Source organism: Schistosoma haematobium, chromosome ZW, assembly GCF_000699445.3.
Source record: "Schistosoma haematobium chromosome ZW, whole genome shotgun sequence".
Taxonomy (NCBI): Eukaryota; Metazoa; Platyhelminthes; class Trematoda; order Strigeidida; family Schistosomatidae; genus Schistosoma; species Schistosoma haematobium.
Window position 1 is genome coordinate 43802827 of NC_067195.1, and position 11689 is coordinate 43814515.

Below are 11689 nucleotides of genomic sequence, written 5' to 3' on the forward strand. Positions count from 1 at the left end.
CGCCAAAACGACAATAAATATTGGTCTTATGCTTGGAATATCACCTAGCATATTGTTGTGAAGTACATTTTATCATCCATTCTAATTTAATCAATTAACGGAACAAAAGTGATACATTTCATCACTGATGTTTTCAGTTAATACATTCGGAGATACATGTTAACAATCCTGGGGACGCTTTTCAAGTGTCTAGTTTATTCTGTTTAATAAATACATGATTCTTCTGCTAGATATTATTATCCCTCTCCAGTGATTAGAAATAAAGACTTTACCTGCTGTAAGGAAAAATGATTCATATACTGGTCTTTTGTACTTAGCTTTGACACCTTTATTATAAGTAACCGGAGACATGTGGGCCTGCAACCTAAGGCTTGAAAGATCAGGCTTTCAACTACTAAGCAATTGCTTCACATTTTCCCACTATGACCTGAGGTGCCTAACCATGTGAATAATTTGTTATTGTTCCTAACTACTAAGTGTGCCTATATATATCTAAACTACTAATATTGAATAATGCATTCTCTACTTAAGTCAATCCAGTACAAGACCTTTGGTCGACTATAAAATATTTCCCAATGAACAACAGAACTGAATGGCGAAATTTTCTTGTAAGATTATGGTGGAATCTAAGTCATATATTTGTTTTCTTGAGGAAAGATTCTTCCCTCCTTTTATTACACAATCATTGCTTAATCGTCGTATGTTATTGAATATTGCATCGGTCTGTCCCAACTTGGATCACTTGTGGCTCAGTTCCGATGTTCATCTCCAAAACAACGTGCGCGTACATTTAGCAGCGGCCCTCTGTGTACTCTACGACTTTGAAAAATAGCTTATATAAATTACCATCACAAGAATTTACGCACCAATCAAATCAATGTGAAGATCCATATTATACCTACAATTATCTTTCGCACAAAGAATTCTGAATTTACAATTCTGCAGTAGTTGCATAAGTCGTTTGAGTTCGAAGACGAGTGGCACGTAACAATTAGTCATAGATCTCAAAAATTACATTCCTATAACGATCACATAACGTTTTTCAATAGAATATCAATATGGATTCAAATGCTTTGATAATCCTCAATCTAAAAAAAGTTGCAAGATATCTTTCTTTCCTGCCAAAAAATTATCGTAGTATGTGCGCATCTTAATGTGATGTTTTTAAGTTGCTTCGAAGCAAATCATATTTCATCTCCATATTACTTACTATCTAACTAAATAACAGATTTACTTACAGCTAGTCGTTAAGTTACTTATAACCGGCAAACTATAGACAGATTGAATGAAGAGCACTATCTTGTCAAACTTATTAATCACAACCTTGGTTTGTACACATTCGAAAAATACCTCTCATTTAGCAAAAGGATTATACTACTATGAAATGACATTTCGAATTCTTAAGTGATAAATACAAGGAATCATCCATCCTAACTCATAGACAATATGTAAAACTTCAGGTAACAAACTTGATTTTAAAAGTACTAAGAGGGTTTCAAGAAATTTATTTGATATAATCACTTGAAAGTAAATCTACGAGAATTTCTTGTTCACAAAGTCAACTAAAACACTTTTTCATTTTCAGGACCATAACGTTTGACCCAGGCTTCGATAAATTCCTTTTTACGCTTTTCCCGTCTTGCAAAGAAGTCAGGATACTGCTTCTTTTCTAATGGATGCCAAAGGTCATAGTTCTGTCAAAGAGAGATTAGAAATCGACGGTAACTTGGTAAGTGACAAATCCATGAAACCAGATACTTTGTATGTCTATCAAAAAATTTTAGGGCAAATCCGACAAGACACTTGATCTAAGCAAAAAAAGATTTTTAGAAAAACCGTTTAGATGTTGATAACTCCACAACCTGTATCGATAAAATGAAAGGGTAGTCCAATGGGTCAGGTACTCACTCTCCATTATCTGATAGGAGTGAACCCATGCATCCCACTTCAGTTCCCGCAAGCGTGGAATATTTGTGATTTTTACATCTCGATTGGGACTCAAGCTCTACTAGCATAAACCTGATTTCAAGCTTGAATCTTTTATATTTTTTTAAAATCTAGAGAACAAAAAGCAACAATCAACTATAATACATATCCACATGCATGTGGAGCTGTGAACTATAGGTCTACGAATTCGATTTCATAAGGGATTCGGACCCAAATTAACCTACTAAGGTTTACACAATCAGGTAATAACAAGTAATCTACACAAACAAGTGTGGTTTGTATTCAAATATAAATGCGTGCAGTTAAAATTTTAGTACCATGTAGAATTGAGACACGATTATTCTCTAGTTTTGATTGGCTAGAAATGGGCCGAATAGCGTGCTCAAACATAATCCCACGTGGAACACGCCTTAACTCAATCAATCTCCTGCTAACACGGGCCATAAATCAGTGATCTGCACCAGCTAATATGGCTCAGTCTAACCGTCAACAGTGCCATGGATATCACATTTTAGTTGAGCCGCCTGTAACTTTACCCGATCCACTCCTAAGCCGCTTATACGTAAAAACGTCTTGCTTACCTCAGTCGACAGAAATTAGCATTCTTATCAGCCTGTCTTTATCCGGTACCATGTGCTTAATCACAGCACTGCTCATTCTGTTGTTACATATAGTATAGTTAATGTGCCGATGAGGCCTGAGATCAAATCATTGAGGTTTAATTTTATCTTCTATTTACATAGGGGATTTTTTAGCCATACACTACAATAGGGAAAACTGATGAGAAGCTTACTTGAACATTGGCTGACAAAGGAATGTCATGCCTACGCCATATGTGACATGAATAGACAAAAACCAAGTGGTTTTTTCGAATCCGTGTGGAGATTTTTTCAACTAACAACTTATCGTGATGAGAAAAACTCCCAAGACAAATTAATTGGTTAAAGTGCTTAATTACATCACTAACTACGATAACCCAGATCAATCATAGAACATTTTACATTTAGATCATAGATGAATACCAACGGAGCAAGACTCCATTTAGTAAAATCGGAAGTGAAAGGAGTGCGTATTAACAAGGTTCCTTATCCAAAAGGGCAGATTAGTCGTGATAGTTTTGTCACCCATTGAAACCATGGTAGGAGCATAGAAGTCACGCATATCATCCAGAAACCGAAATGATTAACGAGATATATTATTGAATGGCAAATGGAGAGTACTTTAAACTCATCTCTTTTTGTAATTAAGTAGGTCATCTGAAACGATTACTGAAGGCAGAAAAAACGAGGTTCAAAATACTAAACCACGTAGTTGAAGCATCCCAAGTAACAATAATAATATCAGGTGAGAATGGCCGATGAATAAGGCACATTGATGAATGATTAGGTTATAGAACAAAAAAGGCGACCATGTAAAGTAATTTGATCAGTCCATGAAATGTCGGTTAAGCGCTGTGAAAACGTCCTGGGGTGAGATTGTAACGATGAAAAAACCATAAAGTGTGAATCATGTGTGGCACAACTTAGTTTAATAAGGTGGCATTGATTCACCTTCTCAACCTTACTCTAATTCTTAAGAACATATCTATTTTTATGTATTCTTGGAGGTCATTTGAATACATTAGTTGATGGCTCTTGTGCTATTGTTGAGTTGAGAAACAACTATGATTCCAGTACAGCAACCTGCTACACACTTGTCTTGTTTATCTGGATTGGAAATGAAAAGTGCTTTGATAAACATCAATTTCACAAATACGTTTCTGTAAGAATCGATTACTGTTCGGATTGAAAGTGACTCGAAAGAAATCTTTTTAACCTTCCAAAATAACAAACATACGCACGTCATCATAAAAGCAAAAAAATCGTTACATAAATGATGGGGTTAATATTGAAGCCACTTATAAGTGGATAACCACTGGTCACGATTGTATACAGTACATATTTTAGTAACTACTCTTCGTGTGAGCAAAGCTCCCTAAATAGGATAATTTGGTTTGACAACAGTGGCAATTGTGGCTCCGAAAACGAAGGTTAAGCGCTCCTACTACTAAATTGGGAATAAAACAGTATGTTTCTATGGCTAAGCGACTAATTAACCCAGCTCTCACTAGACCAGCTGAATATGAAAATGAGCCAAAAAGCAGATTGACAAGGTGTATACAATACACGCAGGCTAACCCAAAACAGACCGGGAGACTCTGATAACGGGGATCAACAGGAAGACAACTGGGAAAATCTACTGAACCTCTTAAGCTCTAATAAATAATGGCAATTTAACCCATTCATTAGGTACTTGTGTACGAAACATCCTAAATGAGGGTTAATGATATTACTTGTAGGTCTGAGCCGAAGGCAGAGTAGGAGATTCGAACCCGGGAGCTGGAATCTAAAAATGGAGCGCCCTAGCCATTAGGTTATCGCATGTTTTAGGATATAAAGATATAGCAACCAAATGATATATATATATATATATATATATATATATACATATATAGTTTAAGGTCGTATGAAGGAGTCTACATTTACTTAAGTTACTAAATATCTATATTACTGCCTTAACTTTCTAAATAATTTCTTTTCTTTCCTTACAGCCTTTGAGCAACCATGGTTACCGTTGTTGCCATCAACCTAGCTCGTTTTTCCATGATTATCAGGAAGCTGACACACTAAAATGATGCACGGCTTTTGCCGAATCTTAACGGAGATGATGTAATGAACGTTTGGAATATAGAAACAACAAGCTTTTTACGGTAGCTTTGTTTACAGACAGAAACACATCTTGAGTGAAACGGAAGGGCAAGCAGATATTCGAAATTTAAACATTTGCAATAAATTATGTGACAAACAACAATGAAAAATACTCACAAAGTCATTAAAAACAGTTTCCCTTCCGTAAGCAGCACCTCCTGGTGCATCAGGATCTAGGTTTATAAGGAGATAAGAAGTCAGTAATTACATTTGTACGGATAAGGAGCCTCAATCTGTTTTAGTTCAGCCCATCCATCTTCCAGCATTTTCCTGGCCAAAACTGCATCCTTAATGTTTCTGTTTTCTTCAAAACGTGCTCGCATTAAAACAGCATGATAGCGATACTTCAAACTACCAAACAGCAAGTAAAAAGAATCACAAGATTACACGTCACGATTTTTCGCCTTAAGATCGTAAAGCGCTGCTTTGTAAAGCTCACAAACTTTTTGTCCATGTGAAATAAGTCGAGTACGAAGATGCGGAGGTATCGTCGACCAAGACATCCCAGCGACGTACCGCTCGAGTCGTAACACGCGCACAGAGTATGCAATACCATTGCGACGGGATGACATCGAACGCTTTAATCATTCAGTGCCTACGTCGGGTACTTGTGCAAACCAGATGGTTATGTACGCCTACTTTTAGTACTATGGAAGGGTCTGAGTTTTAGCTAGCGTCCATTAAAGGTAGAATAGACACTCGACTGGATAAATCCTTGTGAATTCGACAGTAATTCGAGTAAATATCTATTTACTCCAGAACACTAACGTTGCTGTGATCAGCAGTTATAAGGTTATGGGCAGGAAAACATTTTGGTTTCGGTAAGAAAACTGAATATACAGGAGTAGTGCGAAGACGACATTTCTTGAGAGACCCGTAACAGACCAACTTCACAAAAACGCAAAGTGCATGCAACTGGATGACAATAAGAAGAAATCATTTGTTGTGGTGAAAGAGTCTCAAAATCAGCCATGGCCACACATTATTACACATACACACCCTGTAACGGTAAATAAATCTCCAGAACCAGTAGGTCTGTCAGTCTTCGACATTTGATGCTGATCACTTTAGTCTTAATAGACTCACCTAGCTGAAGGCGCTCGGTCACGCATCCACACCCGATCACTAGTGCGAACGCCATGCTCAACTTGTCCTGCAACCGCTAGCCAGTTTAGATCAGTCACTTCTTGATATATAGATAACCTGTCAAATACATCTTCAAACCTCCTCGATTCTGACTTTTGGTTTCATTGGGTGGGAACGTTTCAGTCATAGAAGGTGTTACTCGTTAAAGCGTTGTCAAACTACAAATACTTGTGGCATCCTCAATCCCTTGGTGTTGCTGTAAATGCATTCAACTTAGCAACTGCATTAGTTTTACATCAATGGGCAAACAGCCTTATCAACCCTTGGGATCTATCACGAGATGGTGGGATACTCCCAATCATGTATTGTCCAATGCGGCACGTCAAACACTTCGTAGAGGGTTTGAACTTCAACCTTTTGACCAGTCATAAAACTCGGATGATTCCTCGCGCTAGGCCAGGTGAATATGAAAATGAGTCAAAAAGCAGATTGATAACGTGTATGCAATGCACACAGGCTGACCCCAAACAGACCGTGGGACTATGACAACGGAGCTCAACAGGAAGACAACTGAGAAAATCTACTGAATTTTAGTGTCATTAATTCGGTCGCTATCAATTAAATGGGACAGGCTCTATCATGAGCCTATTTTTACTGCAGAAATTACGAAATGGCCAGGAAAAACTACTGATTGTTCATTCTAGATGCAGCAATTTTTGATATCGTACGTTACTACTGATTCGACTTCGATTGTGAAATCGTAACACAAAGAGTGGGGTTTTGATCCTAGGTCTGACTCAAAGAGCATGTTTAAAGCTGAAGCTACTGAACAGTCTCAACATAGAGTGAAACGGCTATCCATGATTTCAGAGTACACTAGTTTTACACGAATACAAAGAAAACTATTCACAAGTGTCATTCTCAAGGTATATGTATAGTTAGTTAGCACGAGTATCCTAAAAAAGGAATTCTATCCTACCGAATTGGAGGATAGTGTTATACTAAATCCTAGAAGAAATAATTCCATGTCGTTCACTTTGACAATAAAATAAACATTTTCAAACTTTTTGTGTCTTTTCGTTTTCCTTAACCGAATGGCAATACTTCACTCGCCAAAAGCAAGATATTAGGTGAATTTTGGAAACTCTGTCCGATTTTTAAGATCATCCATCTATATACCAACTATTTGTTTTCCATATCCTGTTGACTATTTTTTGGTTTTGCGCTACGAACGTAATCATCGAAATTGCTTTAGGTGGTAAAAAAATGTAAAAATTTAGTTTATCCATAAGTTCATTCGGTTCGTGTAATAAATGGTTGATGAGGATCAATCCTCTCCAACTTTGGAAACTGAAACAAATGTAAGACTATCACTCAATGATATCATCAGCCAATCAGATGTGACCAGTTAAGAAGAATCCCTAACGCCAATCTGATATAACCTTAAAATTGACTACATATTAGGCCTATAAATTGAATTCCTCTTCTTAAGTGTCGAAATGTGTATATGTGAGTGTGTGTTTATGTATATTATTCGGTAGCTCGACAGACCTCTTCCTCCAGGCTTGTCTTCTCGATCAAATTGTCAGTTGGAAGGTAAGTGCGGGGCATATTTTGTATCCATATCAGATCTCGAAGACGATCCACCATAACATGGTTTTCCGGTTTTTTCCTATTTATAATATAATAGGATAATGTAATGGGATAATATAATGGCTTCTCTGTTGAGGACTCCCTTGTCTGTTTTGTTTTTATGAACTATTGTAGTTTCGAATACTATCGATGCCCTTCTGTTATCCCAGTGATTTACTCGGTACCCAAAAATGACATATGGCACAAACCATAACTGAGTACTCCTTATTTATACTAGATGCACTCCCTTACGAAATAAATGCTGAGATTGGCGCCGTCATTAATCGGTATCCGATTTAAATTCGGTTTAAGTACTTATCTGTGGGCCCTGATGACCCTAAGCACTCCTCGGTTTGTCTTGAAAAAGGGAAGTTTATCGCTTTCTGATGTCTTCAACGCATGTCTTCTTATAGGAAACTAAAATCGTTTTTCTTTCAAAAAAGAGGTGGTTATCTGACATATGTATAGAGGACGAAGAGAGCTAAACTCATTGGGGATTTCCTCAGAGTATCCACTTTCATTTGGCTGACTTGTATGTAAGGCTTCAAACACTTTTGGTTCAACAGTCATCGCATCACGCCGTGTTTATCACAAGATCGCAAAACGATTCTTCACACATTACCGTTTCATCAAGATCTCAATAAACCCTTGGTCACAGTTACTTAATTTCATGATAGAGATTACATACGAGCTGACTATGAAGAATTTCAGAACATAATTAAGCCCTTTGGCGTAACAAACTTGTTGTTACGCGCTGTAAGCGATCACCCAGTTTGAATAGCATTAAACACTACAAACATCAATATTTTCAGTTAAATTACTGCTTTCTCGTGAGTTTTGTTGATATGCCATCAAGTTCACTTCGTTACTTATCGCCTAAATTATATATGTGATAGTACTACACATTTTCGTCCACTATGATAAATCTTGTCTGTCATTATACTTTCCTGAATCCTTACACTTAATTTAGAAACCTTTGCCATATACCATAATACTTTTCAGCACAACATCAGTCTTCAACTCAGAGTCAATAAATTGTAACCGTCTTACAATCTTGTCACATGGTACTTGTAGAAAGTATGTTTTCCAGCAGAATATGAGAAATAATGTCTTGAGTGGAACATAATGTTTTGTTTAACATCCACCCTGACAGAGCCTAACATTACAAAAGGTGAAAGTGAGGGTTTGCTAAACCCCATGCATTAATGTAAGGGGGATTATTTCCATCCGCCCATATGTGTGGAACAGAACATGTTGGTTGTTTCAAGCTGTTTATGGCTGAGGTGACCAGTCAGTTATACTGCAGTTGTTCTACTACGCTTGTGACCACTCAGATTTGCGATTCCGATTTTGTTTTGGCTTCTCCACCTTACTTTGACAACTTATGAAACCCTAATTTAGGCCCTTGATTGAGGAATCGGCGGTTGTTACCTGAAGAAAGAGGAATAACTAATAAAACTAATCGTAACAAACACCAAAGTTGTTATCATTTCTAGACACTACTCTCTCCTAGCAGACTTTCCATTTTAATGAACAGCACCCCTGCTTCTAACTCCAACTTCCCTATCATTCAGACCCATTCCACACATCACAACTTATTGTCTTTATCGTTACATTCCCTTATATATAGACTATTAAACTATAGATTAATTACATCTGGCATGAGTTTTATTTACTGATCTACCATACCTATGTTGGTTCTACTCTAAACAGCTAGCATTGTCAAGGTTTTACATCCAGTTTGCTTGCCGCTCTTTTTCCACATTTTTAAGCTTCACGTTTGTAGCACACAGCTAAGGAACTTATTTTTACTACTGGAACACAAACCTAAGGGTATGTGATTGCCAAGTTAGCAGCCTATATCACGTATCTTTCAGTCTTTTTTATGATAATTGTAAACTTCTTAAAAGGTTACGTCACACAAATACTTATCCAGTAAATCTGCATGGACATTCTGCTGTAAAACGTTCTGACTGTTCGGTATGGCTTTACAATAAGTCTGGTGGGGTTGCATGATATCTGTAAACGCTTATTGTGTACTATTGATCATGCTCATAAAAATGTCATGTGACCAATTTCTTAGAAACATATCGTCGCTGTAGTGATAAATTTGCGAATCACTGGGTTTATTTAATAGCCACATGAATTCAGAATTAAACACTACTGTATTCATCAAAATGCCTCTTAAACCAATAACTCCATGCATCAGCAAAGCTCCAAGGCTAACCTACAAAAAAGTAGGTGTTTCCTAAAAAAAGATTTTGGTGCACTTCAATAAATAAGCTATTTGCTTGATAATGTGAAAACTCAGCTAAAAAAGCGGATCGGAAGTAACTAAAACTACAGCAACTATTCCATACTATACAATATGGTGGCCTATGATGACCAACATGTTATCTGTGAACTACTTAGTAAGTGGTTTTCTAACACCGCAAACATATTTCAGGCCCCAGTCATAAATAATTAATGGCCTAGAAAGAAAAATCTTAGTAGAACTGACTTTGACCTTAGCACTATTGCTGTTAAAGATGCCACAGGTATTCGGAGTATGACAACGCCTGTACACGTAATACCTTTACATCCGAAGTACGTCAACCTGGTCAACTCAGAAGACGGAAACAAAGGGGTTCGAAGATATAGTTGGAAGTCTATCGGTATGTGGAGGAACGTTCAGTCTTAGCCGGCTAATACTTGAATGGGATAAGTAGAATGGCATACCCACTCGTGATCTGGTGCGGATTTGCGGCTGAGCGCTTTCAGCTAGGTGAGTCCATTAGAAGTAATGCGGTTAGCATCAAATGTTGAAAACTTACAGAACTATTGATCTTGGTGACTTGTTTACCGCTACACTGCTGTGGCTAAAGTTTTCAATTCCAACACGAACTTAGGTTATGGCATCTCATCTGTTCCCAATGAAAATGCAGAGCCGAAAATGCTAACAACACTACTCAAAATATTGATCCGATTCTTAGAAGCAGCAGGTATCTGAAAAACGTTGAAGGTGTCTTCTGCAATCAGAAAACATAAATTATTACTAAAAATCTCAACACGGTAAATACCACTCTTATTGTCTCAATAATAATGGAGAAAACAGTGAATGATCAATTAGCTGACATTCTAGTAATTAAAAGCATAATCTGTGATTCTCAGAATGGCTACTTAAGAACTTCACATCTAATAGATTTATTAAGCGAGATTACTCACAACCGTGATTAACGAGAGTAATAATGGAAATATACTACGAAACAAAAAAACCTTTGACTATGTGCCGTACAGTTTACCAAAAAACAACCATAGACTATATAAATCTAACAGAAGTAAAATGACTAGGTGAACCAGTCGAACTTCGGCGCGAATTTCATCCAAATGTTCTGTGAAGTGTTAAGTTAATGTTGTGTGTGTTGTGGCTTTAGGTCTTCCCGCTCTCCAGTGACTGCTGATTACACGTGTTACAACTGGTGATGGAGGTACCCACGAAAAATCGCGATGAGAATTTGGACGAACCCCCTCTGATTCCACTCAGGGCTGCTCCCGGTTCAACAATGCTCCTCCACATTAAGTATGGCAAGCGGAGACCCCTTGATTGCGTGTTCTAAGATAGGGTTAGAGCTAACAATAAATCTGTACCGCGCTTTTCGAACGAGAAGTTTAGTCCTAACGTGATTTGCATTTATCAAACTTTAGCTGTGTTCTTACGCAACAAAATACCATTTCTGACCAAAAGAATATATCCTGAGCTATACGTTCGGTAGATTACTTTTTTTAGTTTCACCCAATTTAATAGTTAACTGTGGTTTTGCCTCAGCTCACTATTCGGTTCCTTTTTCAGTTTTTCACGTAAAGACTAGTTCAGTTTATCTCATCCGTTTTATCCATTTTTGTCCGTTTTCAGTATATTTTTTAAGGTCTTAGGCTTTTGCTAGCATCTACAACACAGTTTACGTCAATACAGTCATGAAACATTCATGCAAACGACCTGGATGCCGTTTTGCTGTTACATCTGGCATGCAGTGCGACAACTGCAAAGGTTGATTCCACGAAGCGTCCACAGATCTCACAGCAACTGCTTACAACAGACTCAGCAAGTCTGATCATAAGTGGGAATGTGTTACGTGCAGCACGGATGTTGTAGTCTTGCTGAGTAATATCATTGTCCTACTGACAAGTCTGCAGAGCAAGTTGTCGGCAAACTTGGGAAAAGACAGTCAAAAAATGGATAGACAAACGAGAGAGCGCATTGAAAACTAGAACAGGGATGTCGACAGGTCTACCAACGA

General features: G+C 37.5%; 1 protein-coding gene across 2 annotated transcripts; it reads right to left on the bottom strand.

Annotated features, from left to right (window-relative positions):
* Positions 1-1489: 1489 nt before the first annotated feature.
* On the bottom strand, positions 1490-5266 carry NDUFB9_1 (ndufb9, NADH-ubiquinone oxidoreductase; the record flags this gene model as incomplete). 2 transcript variants are annotated; one of them, XM_012945335.3, is made up of 4 exons in its annotated part: positions 1563-1694; positions 4812-4867; positions 4903-5045; positions 5082-5266. In XM_012945335.3, 4 exons carry the CDS (start codon positions 5264-5266, stop codon positions 1563-1565), a joined length of 516 nt encoding a protein of 171 aa, XP_012800789.2. The 2 variants fall into 2 exon arrangements, with proteins under 2 accessions (XP_051071554.1, XP_012800789.2); XM_051211490.1 differs by having other exon boundaries at positions 1490-1694; positions 4812-5045.
* Between the last annotated feature and the right edge of the window lie 6423 nt (positions 5267-11689).